This window comes from Varanus komodoensis, unplaced genomic scaffold (genome assembly GCF_004798865.1).
Source record: "Varanus komodoensis strain SLA01 unplaced genomic scaffold, ASM479886v1 scaffold8, whole genome shotgun sequence".
In the NCBI taxonomy this organism is placed as follows: Eukaryota; Metazoa; Chordata; class Lepidosauria; order Squamata; family Varanidae; genus Varanus; species Varanus komodoensis.
Genome location: NW_025336481.1, coordinates 35,192,435 through 35,213,390, shown reverse-complemented (window position 1 = coordinate 35,213,390; position 20,956 = coordinate 35,192,435). Strand labels below are relative to the sequence as shown.

The following is a 20,956-nucleotide window of genomic DNA, read 5'->3' as shown; positions in this document are numbered from 1 at the left end:
AACTGAGCAGGTTTGTACTAAAGTGGATGCTGCATCAGAGAAGAAGCCCAGAAGCTGCTTTAAAAGTTAAAACCATCACCTTGAACTGGGGCCAGGAAACAATCAGCGACAGTCCAGGAATGCTTGGTGTACAGTTACATTGGTGTACATTATTGGTGTACAGTTTAGCATTGGTGTTCATTATTGGTGTACAGTTTAGCCTCAACCAGTTGACGCTTCCTGCCATGAAAGTGCATCAGACACGAACTCTGGACATTGTCCCAAAGATCCTCCAAATAGCTCCCCTCCCCCGGTTTCTTGCTGTCAAATGGCAAGATGTCAAGGTAAAGCAAAGGCATGGAGGATCTTCACTTGTGAGCAGTGGTTGCTGAGATTTGCAGCTGGCAAGATGCTTGTAATTTTTAAAATTTTTATCCTTTTCTTTTTCCCGAAAATCCTCAGGCAAGTGCACATTCTTCATTTTTCTCCGAACTATAGCTGCCTAGGAAAGTACAAAAGGAATCCCACCCCCTTTTTATGGTGAAAAGGTTTTGGAAGCTAGCTGTCATATATGCACGTGGGAAAAACCACCCATTTCCCTGTTGAAACTATCCCTGTTGAGGGAGTGGGATGCACTTCTACAGCTAGAGTTTTGGGGAAAGTACACAGTGTACACTACCAAAAGGCAATAGTAGCAGTAGTAGTGGTGGTGGTGGTGGAGGAGGAGGAGGAGGAGGAGGAGATGCATGGGTGTACTAGGCATAAGAAAAATGGTTAGGGTTTATCCTCGAAATAGCCATCACTTTTTTTCCTAGGAAATTCTGGTAGTGTTCTGAGCAGACAAATTAGCATTCCTTCAACTTTCAGGATCTTTGGGCAAAGCAGAGAAAGTTAAAACAATATTAAACCAATATGCATTCATCATATTAAAAATATGATCATTTTTCATTCTTGTACTTTATTGTCTGTTGCTATACAGTATACAGAGGCCCATAAGATTGATGTGAAGATTCTGAATAATGGGCAAACTTATTCCAAAACCACCCTTGGCTATTGGGCAGTATAAAAATGAAACAAACAAATAAATATGCATTCAATACTGATACATGCAAAGAGCATACTGTATTTGAAGTATATGTCCATACCATACAAAGACATCTCTAATTGTGAAGAACACACTCACTTGGAATTATGTAGATTTGGGATAGTTTTGATCTCCTTCCTTCAGTGCCCTTAGTTTAGTTAGTACATAGCATATTTTTAAATGTCTTGAAGTACTGTCCAGTGGTAATTTATTGTCATTTAGTCATTTTAACTCACTTGAAGATAGTTACCTAAAATAGTTATGTTTTCGTAAATAATATCTCTTGTACAGATTAAGATGTTGGCAAACAAACTTAGGCTCAAACCAGACAGGGCAGACAGCTTGTTGGTCAATACATGGGCCAGTCTGGGATTAGGAGCAAAACCTTTTTTGGAAGCTATTCGGAAAAACACCTTTTCTCTCTGAAGGCCAGTGATTCTGCTTGATCCAGCACTGCTCCTAGACTGTCAGATTATGGCACCAATATAAGCCATATTCCTCTGGAATTTTGAATACAACTGTACTTCTCTATGCTCTCTCTGGGACAATGTTGATTTTGCTTATCCTGCGTAGCTGTGCTACATGCTAATAAACCCTGCACATCAATATTTAGATATTATATAGATTTAAATCATCAAAATAGAAGCTTATAGCAATAAAATGACTGTATAATGAGTCGAGCGTAAATTTAGACAGAATAGTAAAACCCTGTTGTACTACTAGAAAATTGGCCACATCCTTTATGATTTAAATTTTAATATGTTAAGTGTTTATGTAGTTATGTGCCTAAAATAATTGGTGCCATAAAAAAATCTCATCCTAGAAAGCTTTTACCCTCATAAAACTTGTTCACACTAGTAGTTCTACTGATTTCAGTAAATAAGTATACATATTTATAGGCACAGTAGTAGCACCCTGCTTATACTTATAGCACTTTTAGTGTCTATTTTCGAAAGCACGTAATCATACACAAATAATTTGGATAAAATAATTTGTGGCACCAGCCCTTCTTGGCACTGAAATTGGAAAGGTTATTTTAACAGAAATGGCTGTGAGATTATTGAGAATGAGGCAGAAATGTTTTTGTGTCTAAAACTGGTCATTTTTATTACTTTTCAAAAACTTTATGGGGGTGTTTGCCAAAGCAAAGGAGCTAGAGAATTGATATCTTTGGAAATATAAAGTCTTAAATTAAGTGGAAAAAAAAGAAAAGCAATCAATGAAAATGTGTCAAAAACAATGAGGCATGACCCAACTGTTGCCTGTTTCAAACCAAGAAAGGAGTTAGTGCTCCAGACGAGGACCATGTCCTTAGCTCTGAATGCTCAATATTTCATCTGACTCATCTCTTCCTGGAAGCGACTCAGGCCACTCCTCTTCTGCAAAATGCATGGGCTTTAAAAGTGCAATTCTAAAGACCGAGTGAGAACCAGGGTGTCCAATACCAAGGGCTTGTAATTTACATTGCATTGACCTGGTTTGGGCATTAATGCCATTGTCTGTGAAAGAATGTCTACCAGTGCTGCCTGGAAGAGCGGTTGCTGCTCACTAGTTGCCCTTCAGGAATTTCTCCATCCCCATCCCCATTGCAGAGTTCCATTCTCTTCTGCTGAGGTGATTATTACACTTCAGAGGGTTGATGCAGCTTGCTGTGGGGTCCCTACTTTGATCATTCCGCTCTGGGTAAGCCCGCTAGTGGAAGAGCCTGGCTTTCTGGTGGCTCTCCCCTACTCTGACAGATTGAAGCGGTGCGCTTCGAAGAGGGCATCTCCACATAGTTCAGGGTGATTCTTCCTTTTCTAAGAACTCTCCCAGGATGATCAGATCACTTTTGTTCTGCTCAAGGAGTAACTTATTCTATATCGCTTACAGAGTTTCAGCTCCCTTCCTCCCTCCCTTCCTTCCTTCCTTCTTCTGAGATTAAATTAATGAAATATGTTTGATTTTTTTTAAAAAAAAGTTCTACCTGCTTTAGTTGCTGTATTAATTATTTAGTATCAAAAGTCTGATTGGTCTGTTCCCAAAATAAAAATTCATTCAGCCAGGTTGGTACAGGGATAGGCAGCAGTTGATGGCAGTTCCCAAGCTATTCAGCTCTTTAAAGGTTTAAACTAGCCTTTCCGAACAATAAATTGCCAGCCAATAGAACTAGTATGGTATTGGTGTAATATGATCAGAGTCCTTGAGCCTCAAAGAAGGCTTGGTAGCTGTGTTCCATGCTAGTTCAACTTTCCAAACTGTATAAAGGCATTCCCATGTAGCATGTATTACATTAAGCTAGTTTCTCTAAACTAGCCTAAACATTTCTCTAAACTAGCCCAAACGTTTCTCTAAATTACAGTATTGGATAATCAAAGGAGTGATATATTAATAATACCAAAGCTTCACAATAATAGATGTACAAGGTTACAAAATTATGAAAAGTTTTCTCTCTTCCATACTGATATTATCAAGTAATTAAGGTAAGAAGAAATTAATTCAGATTTATAGTGCTGGTCTTGGCAGCAATAATTACTGCAAGAAATAATGGTTGCCCTCTTTGCCTTTGTGCAGAGTTGCATGACTTGTAACTCGTTAGTTTGGAGTTCAGAGAGTTACATTGTTTCAAACAGACCAAGTATTTCTGTTTATATCCATGAGTGTCAATTATCGAAAGGAGTTGGATGAGGAAATATTCAGGTAGTCAGAACATTTTCGTTCTAATCAGCTAATCTGAGTAAATGAGCACAGCTCTGTAGTCTGCTCTTGAGTTCAGAAACATCTGCCTTCGTGCCAAGTTAGCCTTGCCAAGAGGACAATGAAGAATAATCCCATTTAGCTAGAGGGCAGACTGGCAGCTTTTTCAGTAGTTGAGCTTGAAGCAGTCCAGTGTGTCGCAGAATTCAAATGTATAAAACATCACAAAAGAAACCATGAGCTCAAAAGCATCACAGGAGAAAATAGAAAGCGGTATCAGTCCTGTCACCAGGCTTCCTCATTCACATTCAGAGCATCCTTCTTGCAAATTCTTGCAACAACCAAATGAAAGTTAAGCTGTTATTAGGGACTGCAGACTCATCACTGTTTGGTACAAAATAGAATCTGGATGGAGATCCTTGCCAAAGGGGCTTCTCCTTACAATTCCCAATGCAGTTCAGAGATTGTGCATTTCATTCAAGACTTTTGGATAGTTGCTTCCCGATAATTTATGCTCATTCCATGACTGCCTTTCATGGATTCCAAGACAGCAACCCAAATGGAGGTTATACCTGCACTTAACCTTGCAAGTCAAATTTCATCCCCTTATATACAGACTCTGACTTTGGGAGTTTCTTCATTGTTTTGCAAGGTAATGCAAAATAAATCAGTTCAATAAATCTATCTGCTTGTCTCCCTTCCATCCTTCATTCCTATGATGTTAGAAATGACATAAAGGCATCTTTACCTGATGTTAGAACTGAAGAATTGTTAGCTGCACAATCTGGAAAAAGGACCAGTTGAGAGAAGTGTGTGTGTTAGTTAACAGAATGCTGTTAAACATTAAAGATGATTTAATAATAAATAGTTCCAAATCTGGATCATGTATAGCTTTTGGCCATGGAGCTATTAGAGCTCTTCATGGACACAAAATAAATCTCCCACTAATATAATGAAATACTATTGTTAGCCGTGTAGGAATTGACAACAGGCGTTTCTTTCATAGCAACAACATAAACGCTGCGTGCTCTCTGGTGACCGCCAAGTAAGCCTGTGAAGCTATTGTGATGGCTTCATTTAACTTTGTTTCTTTCTTGTCTTGTAACTAAGATAATATGCCTTAGGAACCTGTGGTTGGTATTCACAGTACATTCAAACCCAAAAGCAGCTTGGGTTTGATTGACTTTGTGCCTTTGATAAAGATGAAAATATTGGACGGACACCTGCTGGAAGGAGATCTAAAAAGGTAGCAGGAAAGAAGGGAGCTAGGAATGCCCGAGCCCTCCTCGCATAATTGCACAAAGGCTAAGAGGATCCCCAGCTTCTCTTCTGTGTGGCACCAAGTCTTGCTGTCCAGCCAGCCACTGCTGTTATTTTTAGAAGTGTGGGGATGGCAATTTTGTGGTATGTTAATGATGATTTTCACTGTGCTGTGTTTTCAGTAGGGATGGGAGCACTAGTTTATTAGATTCCTACTGGGGGCAGACAAGGTGATGGCTGTCCACAGCATGCATGTGGAGCTAGAGATGTTTTGAGCCATTCTCTCGTATTACTTGGAAACCCCCCTTTGTTTTATTTAAAACATTCTTATCCCTGTTGTTTGCCAGTGTGAGATGGTTTGCAACACAGCATCTAACCCAGCCATTGCAGTTCTTAAAAACAGGAAAAGAAAAACACAGAAACCGTTTTTTTTAAAACAGTAGATTAATACGGTTAGATTAAGTGGGGATTAGCAAACTAAACTTTGATTAAGTCATTCTCCAACAATAATGGTTTTGTAATGCTTAGCATTCTCACGGGGATGAGTGTTCTCTCTGCAATGCTAGGCTACATTGTAGTTTTATTTTGAACAGTGTTTCATTTTATTGTGTTATTGAATGCCAGGTGATGGTCATTGGCTGAGCAGTAAAGATCGCTCGATCTGAGGCCACTGCACACATCCAGCTCCATAACTCTACAGCCTTCATACACTGAAAAGATAACTAGTCACTGTGTTGTACTTACCAGAGACTGTATATAGGGACCTGGCAAAGGGACCTGCTGTGAAGTGCCTCATGGCCTCATTTGGTAGCCTAACACAACTATGCCTTTTCCACCCCCATCCTCTATTACAATAAGAGGGTAATGGGCTTACTATGTTTCTGTTGGCAGGTTCACTGAGGCAGCTTATGGGAAAAGCACTATAAAAACTAAGACTGAGTAATGCTGATACAAAGATATAATGGATGCTCTGGTACAAGTGAAGGGGACCACACACCACCTTGTTTGTCACAAGGGAAGTGTGGGTGGGTGTTTTTCAACAGTGTACCTCCCTGACCCTAATTCCTCATTTTGGTTACTGTGTTCAGTTCTGGGGACCAAGATTTAAGGAAGATGCAGAAAAATTAAAAAGGGTCCAGAGGAAGACAACAAAAATGATCCAGGGTTTGGAAACACTGCCCTATAAGGAGAGACTGAGAGAACTGGGCATGTTCAGCCTTGAGAAGAGAAGACTGAGGTGGGATGTGATATCCCTGTAAAAGTACCCCAAAGGCTGTCACAAAGAGGAAGGCCAAGCTCTCTTCTTGCTGATACCAGAGTTTAGGAGTTTAGGAATTATCAAGTCAAGTTGGGACAGCCCAGCTTTAGGCTAGATATCAGGAAAAGCTTCCTCACTGTCAGAGCAATACGACAGTGGAACCAGCTGCCCAGACAGGTGGTGGGCTCTCCCACACTAGAGACATTCAAAAAGCAACTGGATAGCCATCTGAATGGGATGGTGTAAACTGGTGTCCTGCAAGAGCAGGGGGTTGGACCTGATGGCCTTCATGGGCCCTTCCAATTCTATTATTCTATGAAGCCAATGGAACATTATTGCAGGCATAATGAGGGACCAAGGCAAGCCCCAGTGTACTAGTAGGTGCTACATTTCCCCCACCCCTTGCTCCATACCAACTTTCCAGGCCACTTCAAACTTTAGAGGAGGCCACAGGCCTTCTCTGTTTTGATGCCTGCCTTGTGGAATGATCTCTATTTCAAGGTACATCTGGCTTCAACACTGGGGTGTTTTAGGCATTTGTTGAAAACAAAGCTGTTTCTATAGCATTTCCCCAGCCATGAGCTATCTTTGAACCAACTGTGTATATGTAAACCACTTTGGGATTTATTCAGATGAGAAGTGGCCTACCAAGATAAATCAATAAAGTGAAAGTGTGTCTGAGCAGGGATTTTGGGTTGTCTAGAACCAGACTGCACAGAACAACTGTGCTGTAGCAGGGCAATGCTCTCACCTGCTGCAGTGAAATCAGGATTATAAGTAAGTCTGCCTGTGTTTGTGCTCTTGGCAGCTTTTTTCTTTCAACATGTCAGAAAAGACTGTTGGAAAGCTGTGAAAAGGGTGTATTTGTATCTCATTGAAAAAGAAAAGTAAATAAACAAATGCTTGATGGAAATATTCTACTCTGCTGCCAGCTTATTAATTTAAATGATGTTTAATTTAATGCTCCCACACAAGCATTTCTAGATTATTATTCCCCTCCCTATCACCTGTACCAGCTTACTGAAGCAGAAAACCCATGCTGTTTTATTCAGGTAACAGCACTGCAGACCGTTGTGGCATCTAAAATATGCAATCATGTTTAAATTTTAATGTGGGCTATTGCAGGAGCTAATTGAATTGCCTTGAGGACTAAAATGTAACTCACACAGGTCTTGTTTCCAATTACCGTTTTCTATTTTATTTACACAGTTTAACAGGGAGAAAGGAATGAGTGCAATCTACATTTAATGTAAGTGTCTTACTGAACCATGACAGATATCACTCTGGAGATCACAGAGATATGCAGTATTTAGAAAAATTTTAAAATATAATCCATTATGGCTATGGTTGATTACTCTGGAGAGTATGTATAAAGTATATACCATTTCTGATTCAGCAATGCCAAATAATTCTAGGAAAGCAGATAAATACTTAATTTGGTTCTCCAGAAATATACATGTAGTGGATTTGATCCATTTTGATACCTTGCAGAGAACATTCCACTCTTATCACCTCTAGCAGGATCAAAGTAAGTCTAAGAGGTGACCTGCAAACCGATGTTCAGGTACTGTGCAGAAGGGTAGGGCATTGTATGATCACAGGTTCTGGTCTGTATGGTATTATTTTGTGTAGGAGATGAGTCAAAAGTACTGAAGGTCATACATGGGCTCAATACTAGCTATGCTGTAACTCTATGTCATGAATTGACAAGAATAATCAAACTTCTGCTGTCAGTTTTGAGCACTTTGCAACCAAGTCTTATTCCTTCTTGGTCTTGAACAATGGTGCTCTCTAAAAACAGGGGTGTGCCACCTGGTACTCTCAAGCCCTTTTGGCTATTTGTTTGTTATACTTCTGTACTGCTTTGTTTGTTTCTGTGCCACATTTCTGAAGCCAACCAAGACAAAAATTTCACAGAACTGAAAAAGTATATAGTAAAATATTAAAAAATTTAAAAGCCATAGTAAATAGCAACCATTGGTTATTCTATCAGTCACTTACAGAAGTAGGAATATTTTGTAATAAAAGTACTTCAAGGGCAGCCCCACCTACAACACATTGCAGTAATCCGTATGTGATGAAAGGAGAGACGGAGAGTCAAGTGCGCTTTGGGTTAGGAAGGAGAAAGCCAAGGGGATGTCAGAGAGAGGAGCCCAAAAGGTAGTGGAATTAAGGTGAGTCACTATCCTAGAGATGTTTTGGGGAGACCTGATGTACTGTGGTGGGTATTAGCTGTTAATCAGGAATTCTCTGGTTCTAGTCCACCTCTGTTCTGAACTCACTGGGTGTCCTTGGGAGATCCAACCTGCCTTGTATGGTTGTTAGGCTTAAAACTAGTTGCCAGTCTGGTTTGCATGATCAGCCCCAGGTTACTTAGTTCCCCTTCCATGCAGGTCAGAGGCTTGTTTCATGTGAATCCACTGTGGCTTGTTAACTACCCTGCAGTCATGCAGACCTGGTCAATGTAGGTAACGGACTTTACTGCACTTAAAAGCTGGATGCAATTATGTAGCAGCAGCAGCAGCAAAAAGATAGTGAGGGAAATTGTGTGGGTAAAGGGAAGAAAGGATTAATAGAGCATCTGGAAGAGAGTGGAGTGAAATGGGGTGAATGAGGGGGAGGAATTGGAAAAGACTGGTCCACAGACTGGAATGCTCTTTTCATCCCAGCCTTTAGTCCTATCTATGAAATTTTGTGTGCCTTTTATTAATTGTAGTAATATACTAATTTTATTATATTTCTACTACTCTGAAATCCTATAATCTCATGTACAATGCTATACGACCATTCGTAACCTACAGTTGATTTTTAGTTATTAAAATGTGTTGCATTAGCATTTTACTGACAAAGAACTCAGCACTTCTGACTATGAAATGCCTAAAATTTCTTTCGAACAAGCTACACTAAAGCCCTCTGAGACAAAGTAAGTTTTACTTGAAAGAGATTTGGCATGATTGCTATAAATGACATCACAATAGTATCAAGATTTAGGAGATGAAATACTTGATCTTCTGCAGTGTAAGAAAAAGACCTTTTGAAGCAGTGACCTTTGAGTATCAAGTTAAGTCTTGTAGAAGTCTGCTGGGCCCTTTAACCATTGGCACTTGCTGTTGCAGTGACTTTGATCACTAAAGTAGATTTAGAAAGGAATACATCAGTTGTAAGACCTTGGGTTCAGACTCTTTGTGTAGTTGTTCTTAAGTTCAGTTAACATATGATGGCAAGTGAGAGTGCTAATTCAGTTGGGGGATGATTTCCTGCAACTATAGGGATTGGGCTTGCTTCTCTCGAGATACAGTATTCTAAGCTAGAAAGGTCAGACTCTTAAAGTGAGCTAAAAGATGAGAAGGAGAGATGAGATGCATTACTGAAATGCCAAGGTTAACAAGCAAGATTAGTCAAGCATTTGATGATGACCAAACTGCCTCTGATTCAAGGGAAGACACTGTAGAACAAGCATAGTCAAAAGGGGGAGTTCATCTACCCAGTGGTGCATCATTAAGCCAAACATGCACTCCAATTAAACAATTTTTAATTGCCCAGAAACAGAACCTCGCTAAGGGTGCAGCTGGCCCAGTTTGGAGGAGAAGAGAAGAGAGGGATTCACTTTGGAATCAGCCCTGACATGGGTAAAAACTAACTTCACCGATCAGAGGGATCACTCCTTTGATAGATGCTACTTGTTAACAACTATATTGTTACTATATTCTCAGCCTGACTGGCAGTCTAGCTCAATATTTGCCTATATTTGAGCAGCTTTTCACTATGATCTACTGGAAAAGGAAGGGACATGCTTACTTTTCCTGTAGCAGCCTTGAAAACTTCATTTTACAAGCTCAAGTGTGAATGTGAGATAATCCATAATTTGTGAGGCAACAATCTCCCAGGAGACATAGGATCTGCTTGTACATGCCAGAATTCTCCACACAGACCAACCTGCTGGACCCTTGAACCCAGCATTCCCCAACCTGGTCCTGTCCAGATGTTCTGGACTGCAACTCCCACTGTTCCTCACTGTTGGCTATGCTGGCTGGGGCTGATGTGAGTTGATGTCCAACTATCTGAAAGCCACCATCTGGGGAAGGCTGCTCCAGCAGGACAGTCAGTGTGACTATGCTAATAAAAGTCCCTTCTGCTTTGTGGCACCACTTTCAGGAGTTGCCAAGAAACAATGCCTTGCCTCTGTTACGTCCCTGTATCTACAGAGATGCTTCTTGTGGAGCATTTTAAAATAAATTCACTGCTCACATTAGTAAGCAATACCCTTTAAAGGCTATTGCTTTATATTCCATCTGCAATTTATCTCTGCAAGCAGGAGCAGTTGCTCTAATTCTTCCTGGCTTTTCACCATCAAGCAGATAGGACGTTTTAAATCAAATGCCAAGCTATGGATGGCACCAGAGTTTGCCTGAGCCTGATTCAGTTTGAACCCAGAGGAATCTTGAGAGACAAAGACAGAGTGAGTGCAAGCTTTCCAGCCCCTGAACTTCCTTCCTTGAACTTTCAAACTGTGGACACTGCAGTCTTTTTGTTCCAGCCCCAATTCAGGCTTTGCCTTGTTACATTGCACTGAGAAGGGAGGGAAATTACAGGGACAAAATTGGATAGCAGGGAGCCCCGACACCTGATAAGAACCAGGAGGGATCGGGACGTTCACTTACCACCCAATTTCACCCTGCAGCTTCCCTGCCCCTTCTCCTCATAGCTCTATATGAGCTCATGGTTCTTTTTGTTCTCATGGAGCATAGGTACAGATACTTTGAGGTCAAAATCAGGTGCACTGAAAACTTGGCTACCATGAATTAAGCATAGGGTAGGAAGGCTGGCTTTTGTCCCCACAAACATTTTTACAGCCACAGATTTTTTTCCATCCTTGTACTAAGGAATGGTTCTCCTCAGGTTGGACTTCAGTGATTACTCACTTATTTTTACTCACTAAAATGTTGTTTACTAAATTTACTAAATCAGGTAAATTCTAAGCTAATCCAAAGGGAAAATTTGAAAGCCCTCTGTATACAAAATTGGGTTTGGAGAAACAAGCATCACATCTATTTCGCTTAGTTCTGTATTTGCTTGCCAGGGGAAATGTAAAAGCTGTGATTTGTATGCCTCTCCATCACACCCAGTTGGTTATTTATGTGTCATTTCCCATCTTCGCAAGTAACTTAGGTGCATGTCCTTAGTGCTATGTATTAATGGCTCTGTGAATAGACTAATTGGCTTTCCAAAAGTTGCTCAACTTAATGTAGGCTGCATTAATTCCCATTCCCTAGGTGAACTTTCCTTCAGATATCCCAACATTTGATAGCATTGTAATGAGGCTTGTAGTTATAGGAAAGTGAGAATTCTGCTTAAAGAGATGAAGTGCCTTCACCACAGTTAGTACTGTTAGGAGGAAACTGTTCAAATGGCTGGTTTCTTTCTCTATACAATTTAATCTGTATCAGCAGTGATTTCCAGGTTTCTAAATTGTGCTTTTGTCTGCAGCACCACAGTGCCCCCAGATATGACTCATACTAGTTTCTTTTAAGTTCAGGATGAATTTAAAATTAACCCACAGTCCAAAGCACACAAACACATGCTCTTAACACTGCAGAAACAACAGTTGTATAAAATGGCAGGTATAGAAGTTTGGTGTTTGCAAGCATCTAGGGGTTGTTCTTTGGATTATATTTAAACACACTGCAGCCTTCTTGGAAATGTTAGCTTTGTCAGGGCTGCTTTAAAGTTGGAATTGGGATTATGTATAAAAGAAAAGATTGTGTGGAGGCAAGTGCTTCATTGCTGGCCTCATATCTGAGTGATTCAATTGGCATGTGTATCCATTGGCCTCAATCTGTTCTTAAATATCTAGCTGGGAAAATGTATTCTTTTGGGGAAAGGTATTCTTCAGTTAGTACATAGGATTGCTTTTTAACTTATTAATAAATACACTTTGCAAGTAATGGGCATTGAAATGCTGTGTCTTTGTGTGGAAATGATAGTCAACTCCCTCATAAATTGCAGTGAAAACCAGAAGGGCACTGTTACTGGGAAATTACTCTGCTGCTCTGACAGACATGAAGTTATAGCATACAGCATATTACCGATTTCATTCAGTTCTTTTTTATCAATGGAATAAAGAGCTCCTCAGACAGTGTTGGAAGCTGGTCTTTTCCTGCTCATCTTTCTCCTTCCAAGCCAATCAAGACAAGAGGCTTCTAACTATTATGCTCAGGTCATTAGCAGAAGACAGCCATCAAGTTAGGAACAAAGCTAATTAAAGCGATTACCACTCATGTCAAGAAGTCAATTCCAACTTGAATCCCCATCCTCCTTGTCCAACAAAGTAGAGTTAGCTCCCCCACAATAGAGAAGTTCCCATCTGGGAACACTCAACACTATTCAATTGGCCTGCTGTCTTTATCAAAGGTCAGATGTCAGGATTAATTATGTTACATCACTCTCCATCTGGCCCTTTCTATTCAACAGTGCCTGCCCCCGAACCGGAGGTGTTCAGAGTCACTTGGTTTATCTTCAGGCATACTAGCATTTCATTACACCCAATAATTCAAAAACAACCAATTCTTTCAGTTCTTAGTCAGATTCTGAAGTATGCTGTATTATGGGAGAAGATGGCCCAGTTACTATTCACACACAGAGACATGGGGCAGAGGGAACTGTGTTTTACAATTTGCAAAAAGTAAAAAGAAAACCTCCACAGAAGCTAACAAATACATCTCCATACTGCCAGAGTCACAATGCTGAGACCCATTAGATTTGCATTGATGTCAACTCCTTGCTTCCCAACCCAGTGCAAATGCTAGTCTTAAGAATTTATTTAAAACTTTTATAGACAGTCCATCTACTGGCATCTCAGGATGGAATCCCCCTTCAACCTCAACAAGATGCTTGCCCATCCTTAATCATACTGCATTTATACAAATCTACATTTCAGCCACACTTATGATATTGTACAGAGCTCTGGTCACCTAAAAAAAGGCTCTTGTAGAATTGGGAAAACCTCAGAAAGGGCAACTAAGGGGTCAAAGTAATCCCCCTGTGAGGGAAGGTTACAACAGCTGAGATTGTTTAGCTTAGGAAAAAGGCAAGTAAGGGGATAGAGGTGCAAGGAATTGTCCATGGCATGGAGCAAGTAGAAAGGAAGGGATTTTTCCCCTTTCCCATAATATTAGAACACAGGGTTGTCCCATGAACCCATGAAGTGCAATATTCAGGACAGACAGATGGAGTGCAGCTGTGGCCACCAAGTTGGATGACTTTAAATGGTGATTGGACATAAGCATGGAGGAGAAGGCTCTTAGTGGCTACTAGCTACTTTCAGAGATAGTATGTCTGTGTATAAGCAGTTGCTGGCCAGCTTGGGCGTGGGAATGCTGTTGTACTCATATCCTACTTGTGGGATCTTGTGAGCAGGTGGTTGGCCACTGCAGGAACAGATTGTTGGACTAGATGGACCCTTCATAGAATAGTAGAGTTGGAAGGGGCCCATGAAGGCCATTGGATCCAACCCCCTGCTGTTGCAAGACACAAGTTTATACCATCCCACTCAGATGGCTGTCCAGTTGCTTTTTGAATGTCTCTAGTGTGGGAGAGCCCACCACCTCTCTAGGCAGCTGGTTCCACTATCAAATTGCTCTGACAGGAAGCTTTTCCTGATATCTAGCTTTGGTCTGATCCAACATGACGCTGACATACACATGGTGGGCATGTCATGAGCAGAGCCAGTTGGAGCCAGGGGTCAGACTAGGGAGACCCCTTCTGACTCGCTCTATTTTTATGTTTCTATGTTGTTTTGTTCTTAATCCCCTCATAAGTAGTAATATTTCTGCCAGAAGAGAGGAGTATCACCTCATTGGCTGGTCCACACAAAGTTGATGGAATCAGCAGAGAACACTGGACTCACCTTTTTCCAAAAGCACTGTTTGATGTTTCCCTAGCCATTTCATGGGTGAGGGTGCAAATGAAAGTGTTTTCTAGTACAGTTTTCATTTGCAATGGACCTCAGAGGCATAGGTCCCAGAGAAATTGATTCTGCACTTATGAGCAGGTGCCTCATCAATATGGAAGTGCCTTACAGGAAGAATACAGTGGGTGGTGACAAAAGATTAACATGGTTCAGGGACATAAATGCCATCAGTCTGAATTGTATAATGCAAGGTGACATGGAAGGACAAGTTACAATGGTTTCTATCATAAAGGACTCAATTGATGGTAATTTATAACGTGCAAAAAAAAGGCGGTGAATCCAGTTTTCCTTGTGCCTACAGATAAAATGAGAATGCAAAGATGCATGTCAGTAAGTGGGGTGAGGGGACCTATGGATCCAGCTTGCCCCAACGGGGAAGCGCCTTAGAAAGGAAATACATGGATCAGACTCCAGGTTTGGCACGCTGAATAAGACCTATTATCCAAACGCAGTTTAATGCATGGGTTTAGTTCTGTTGTAATGCTGTCATTATAATCAAATTACAGGGTGGGTGTGGGGATTGGCAGGCTAGCACTGCTTTTACAAGTACAAGAGCTGCCTTCCCAGATCAGGCCAAAGGTTAGTCTAGTCCAACGTTCTGCTGCCAGCAAAGGTCTGACCCTTGGCTCTGAGAAGCTCATAAATGGGGCAGGAAGGCAGCGGCCCCAGCATTTCGACTTGTGTCGCTTTTCACAGGACTTGATAAAGGCAAACGAAACATCTGCGATCGTGTGCCTGTGTCATCTTTACATGATGCTGCATTCCATACCACGTTTTACCAGGCTGGTTTTGTGTCAGATTCTATTCAGTTGCTACAGTAGCTTTATAAAATATATCCTTTAAAAAAGTGTTTTGAACAGATCAAGCTTTGTCAAATACTAATCTCTTCTTATTCTCTCTCATCCCTCTGTTTCTCAGAGTTACATACATGGAAGTAGCCAGGCCCAATTTGTCGCAGAGTCTCATATTATACTGCTCCTGAGTATCCTTCAAATGTTGATGGCTGGAACAAGGCAAGCTAAAGCAAGAGTTCACTATTAAATGAAATTGCATTGGCAGTGAATATCATTGAAGTTTTGAACAGGTATTACATTTCCTGCCTGTTTACTGTATGAGCAAGATCAACCACAATAGTTTTGCTATTTGCTAGTAGAGAAAGCTGCAGATCTTTTGGGGTTCTATACAGGGATTTCATTTTCTAAATCCTCACTTGTTTGCTGATGTTGTGCTATATATTTATGCCTTCATATCAGAAACCAGACAAGTCAATAATGCACTAAGAATTAGTTCATGGTCTCAAAAAAAGTGGTGATCATCAGGTAATGAAGATTTTATCTGTTTAAAGAGCTGGTCCCTGCAGAGACACAATACAGACCTGAAATAATGATGCAAGACTCAGATTCATAATGTGCACTCAATCATGTGTATTACATAGACACACACAGAGCGTACTGTATGATCCAGTGCAAACCTCTATGCACTTCTGATACCCTTTACTTACAATCAGCTGACTGTTAAACATAGTGCATGTGTCACATAGGCAACACAAAATGGTGAGAGTGTGCACAAGTAGGTGCAAACTGCATTTGTCTGTCCTTCTCCTTTACTAAGTTCATGAGTAAAGTGCTATATATGGTTCACAGGACTGGGCTCCAAGTTTGCAAATTAAAAAAATCTTTGATGCAGAGAATTAACCCAAGTTACCTTATGTTTGCATAAGATTTTAAGGTAAATGTTTACCTGTGTATTATGCTACAGTGAAAATTTTACCTAAAGTCCATATATATATATATATATATATATATATATATATATATGGAGAGAGAGAGTCATTAAAAATATGTTTTATGCTCCTTCCCAATATTTTGCTTAGCTAATAGTTGCTGCCCATTTTCACTACTAGTAAAATATAGGTACATTGAAAATACTTTACAAATTTCGGATGGTTTTAGAGTGAACGAGTGAGTGAATGTGTCAGTAAGTGTACATCTACATACCCTCTGGACAAAACCCTGTTCTCTTCTCTCTTTGTTGTACAGGCTTTGCGTGACTGAGATGCTAGTGAGTTCCAGGTTGCATAGTGGATCTATGGATTGGGTTTTTTCCCCACAAGGTCACATTTCAGACATAGGACTAGATGACCACAGTGAAAATCTCAATGTAGGGCTGGAAGCTGGGTATGCTTCTCTTTATGTTCTGTCATAGAGTAGATCAAGTTTAAGCCTAAAGTAACAGTGTAATTAAATACAATCGAATTTAGGTTGGTTAACCCAGCCTCATTATGAAAACTTATTTAACCTTCAACTACCTTCAATGATAAAACTAACCATTATCTACAAAAGGGGTCATTTTTGACCCCAGGCAAAAGTCCCTTAAAGAGACCAATGCTGCGTATGAAAAGGCTTTTTCTTTGGTAGAGTGTTTTTCCAGAAATCTTGAATGAGCATAAGAATTTATTAATGACTTCATCTAGCAAAGGTAATTTAAGATTTAATCTTTTCTGGAGCCATGCATAACAATACAATCTGTATAGTAATGCTTGATCTATTGACCTTCAATCCTCATAACATTTGTTTGAGGAATACAGAGTTTTAACAAGCTTTAAAGAGCTTTTCCTCAATGGATTTTAATTCCGTTTGCTGAAGGCTTTAACTCAGACCCTTGGCTTTCAAAATAGACTAAGATGAACTGTAGTTATCATTTTCTGTGCCTTTTTTTGGGTGTATAAAAGTGCCCGACAAAACTATAATTATACAAACTTTGGGGCATTTTGTAACCCAGGGATATTTTAATTTATTAAAGGAAAGCTGTAAAAAGCAGAAGAGGACAAGTTTTACTGCACAGTTTTTGTCAATATTCTAGAAGGACTAGAATATAGGTCTGCTGGTATGTAAATTACACAATGGAATGTGAGCCTTGAGAGAGGCCAGTTACCCCCAACATGTGGGATGCGGAGGCCTGGCCTGTTTTAGCAGTCTCAAGCTGTGATGGAGCAGGAGTGGCTACTAGTGCTATGTGAAAACATGATTGAAGCCCACACTAATGCAGCCACCTTCAAAGATGGGAAGACAACTCTTTGGGTATTTTGAAGACATGGAAACATGGAAACAGAGCGAGTCAGAGGGGGTCTCCCGGGCCATCTAGTCTGACCCCCGGCTCCAGCCGGCTCTGCTCATGACATGCCCACCATGTGCATGTCCAGCCTATCTTTGAACACCCTCACCTATGGGTCCTCAGCGACCTCTCGTGGAAGCCCATTCCACACCCTCGGGGTCCTAACTGTCAGGAAGTGCTTCCTGGCATCTAAATGGAACCTTGGTTCCCTGAACTTCTGCTCTGTCGGAGCGCATCCTGCCTTCCTCTGCAGGGAAGAACAGGTCTCTACCCATCTCCATGTGACATCCCCTCACATACCTGTATGTCGCCAACAGATCCCCTCTGAGTCTCCTCTTCTCCAGGCTGAAGAGACCCAGTTACCTCAGTCTCACCTCATATCCCATCCCCTGCAAACTGGCCACCAACCTTGTGGCCCTACTCTGCACTGACTCTAACCTGGCTATATCCTTTCTGTAATGAGGGCCCCAAAACTGAGCACAATACTCCAGTTGTGGGTGCACCAGAGTCATAAAGAGTGGTAGTAATACCTCTCTCGATCTAGAAGCCACACTTCTGGCTATGCAACCAAGGGTGGTGTTCACCCTTTTGACCACTGCCACACATGGAAGCCACACACCTTTTTTCCATTGCTTAGTCCTCTTGCATTAACCTGAGCCTTTTCTTCTGAGGACAAAGAGTTGAAGTCCCAGTGCATGGCAAATCTATCGCTCAAATAGATTCTGATCCTTATATAGAGTTCTTTCTAGTAATGGTCTGCCTCATTCTCAGAGAACATTCCCTGTATCACAAAAGAGTATTGACATCCCTTAGTTGTATGGAATTGTGGATGTGTTGCACTCTTGTGGCAATATAACTTTATTTCTTTTTCTTTTTTTCTTTTTCTTTTTTTGGACGCCATCACAGTGAGTGATGGAATGACTGGTCACACTGTTGTCTTGCTTCCCTGTCTCAAAGGTGATCATGTGACCATCACAATTCCAACATCATACTTTACCATGTGCACAGAATACATCCAAATGTTAGGATATCACAAGTTTTTATGTATGGACTGAAAGCGCACTGGGTCCTAAGGTCAGTTGTGTGAGCTTCTACCTTTATCAATATGTCTAATTGTATTGGCTCTTTAGAGGACAGTCTTACCCCATTGTCCAAAATCTGACTTCCACTGAATATCACAGAGCAAAATACATAACCAAGTAGCTGAGCTACTGAGGCAATTCTTTCTTTTCTCAACTTGGCACACCATTCTCACAGCTTCCTGGCTATATGCATTATTTAAACTAGCCAGTCCACTCGTAATATTGATAGAACAAATAAAGGCACATGGCATCTTAATCCATCTTCCAGGATGGTTTTATCTCGTGGCTCAGTACTGTCAAATTGAAATTTGGAATGCAAAGAGATTTCACAAGCTGTGTAAAGTCTTATGTATGGACTTTTACAAGTTAGGCTCAGAAGAATGTGTTTCCATCATCCTCTTATTCCAACAATAATTATTAACTGCTCCATTGGTTCGTTGTTTTATTCTTTGATTCAAAACAATGTGTAGAGTAAGGAGAAAAGTGACAATTATCTGTTTCCTAAACATCATTATTTAACAGATTTTTTAAAACCAAATTAATATAATTCTTCTAGTAGCTTAGTTTTTTCTGGCATCAAAAATAAGTACTCAATTCAACTACTGCTGGGCACACATAAGTCCCATTGATTTCAGTGGAAAATGCATGTGTGTGTGTGTATTATTTCATTTGAAATCTGCTTGACTTAAAATGCTTATGTATGACTAGATCATACCCAGATCCGTATTACATTGTAAGCCATCCAGAGACAATTAGTATAGGATGGGATAAAAATAGCCTAAATAAATAAATGGGTTATTTCCAGCTGTATGATGATTAATAATGTTTGTTTTTGTGTGATCTGATATCATTATAGAGAGCATAGCAGGGCTTGAGGATGTATAGTTGCATGCACAGCCTAGTGTCAAGATGTACAGGAAGACTGCTTCATAGACATGACCACTCCAACATTTGATCAGTTTGCATTTGGATGTGTCAGCCAGAAAAACAACCTGGCCATCTCTTTCCCACTCCACCAAGTGACATTGCTTGAAACACATAGATGGTATTACCTTTTTCATAAAATGTAATAACAGAAAAAGCTATGCTGTGGAAGAACTATCTTTTCAAATATCCATCTTCTGCTAGTGGCTAGCCAGATTCCCCTGGGAAAAGCATAAGCCAGGCATGAAGATAGCAGTTCTGCTATTCTCTTTCCTCCCAATGAGAGGCAAACTAAATCCAAAAGTTCCTCTTTGTGATCATGGCTAAATGGAAGACTGGCTGCTTTGGATAATTGCTTTAAATCAACTTTCCCATTTTGAAATTCATATCTTTCTTGGCCAAGCAAGCTTATCAACTAATTGTTGTAACCATTAACACCTACTGGTTTGCAGCTGAATAGAGCCCTTATGCAACCTAGGAGCACAAATATATAACTTCTGGCCATGCAGATCCCATGCATTGCAGAATCTTTTGCTTTCAGACAAGGCAAAACATTTGCTCAGCCCTCTGTGTGTTCTGGAACCAAGCAAGGGCACATATTCCAAAGCTGTGTTTCGCCATTTTCCTTAGCAAGGACTGGTAGTGATTGGGCAAAAAGCATTTCAGTCAAGTCCTGAGCTGTTGGGATAATGTCTGCATTACCTTTTGCTGCTGGTTTGGTATATTGCTCTTCATTGTTGAACTGATACATGCTTAAATTCTAATGAGCAGTATCCAGTACAGCCACTCCATATCTGCACATGTTTGTCCCATTGCCAGCAGAAAAGAGAGCTGTTGGTTCTAAAGGCAACCCTAGAAACCAGCAGATATGTTTGCTGCTTGTTAGCAGAGTCTGCTACTGTGACCTCTGCTAATTGGTGTCCTTCCAGCTCAGACCATTTCTGCTAATTTTAGATTAATTTGGGTTCCAATTGCTCTAGCAGTAAGTCCTGCTGCCATGCAGTCACTCTTGGATACTGCCCAGTAATTTTATTTGTGGAAATCGTTGCATTTTCTTATCCTGGTAGCCATCCTGGCACACTTTAGGTGTATGGTAAGAAATAAATGTTTTACAAGCCTGCCCCAGTGTTGTGCTCCTTGCATTCTGGGTGTGTAGAGTGCCTCATTCTGTGCCAGTTCTCTGCAGCTTCGCAGGATCTATGGAATTAAATTGCTCCGTCAGCATTTCTGCTGCTCTGTGGTGAGTGCAAAGGGGCCCAGATGAGGAAGCAGAGCCAGTGTTTCCACGATCCTTCATGTGCTTCTAGCAATGAACCAGACATGTGGAAAGCAGCCTCCCAGCATTCCCTGGGATTTGTGCCAATATACAACCCTGTTTGTAATTGCCACTAAAAAGCCCTTGCCCATGCTGGTGATTCTGAGAAAGGGAATACTTTTGGTGCCCTTGGGCTGTACTCCAGCTCTGTCAGCACTGGCATACCAATATCCTTTATCTCGAGAGGCAATGGGCAGAACAAATAAAAGCACATTATGTTGTGTAACTGTGCCAGCACATGGAGAAGTTTTGCTATTACTTCCCAAGCATAAATCTGCCCCATTGGCAAAGATTT

The 20,956-nt window shown here is 40.7% G+C and overlaps 1 protein-coding gene across 1 annotated transcript in view; it reads left to right on the top strand.

Moving 5' to 3' along the window:
* Positions 1–20,956, top strand: part of TUSC3 (tumor suppressor candidate 3) — an 82,580-nt gene that overhangs the window by 45,573 nt on the left and 16,051 nt on the right. Inside the window, exon 7 of the mRNA XM_044455202.1 lies at positions 15,145–15,208. Within this exon, the coding sequence (XP_044311137.1) occupies positions 15,145–15,208 (64 nt within the window). The remainder of the gene's footprint in view (positions 1–15,144; positions 15,209–20,956) is intronic.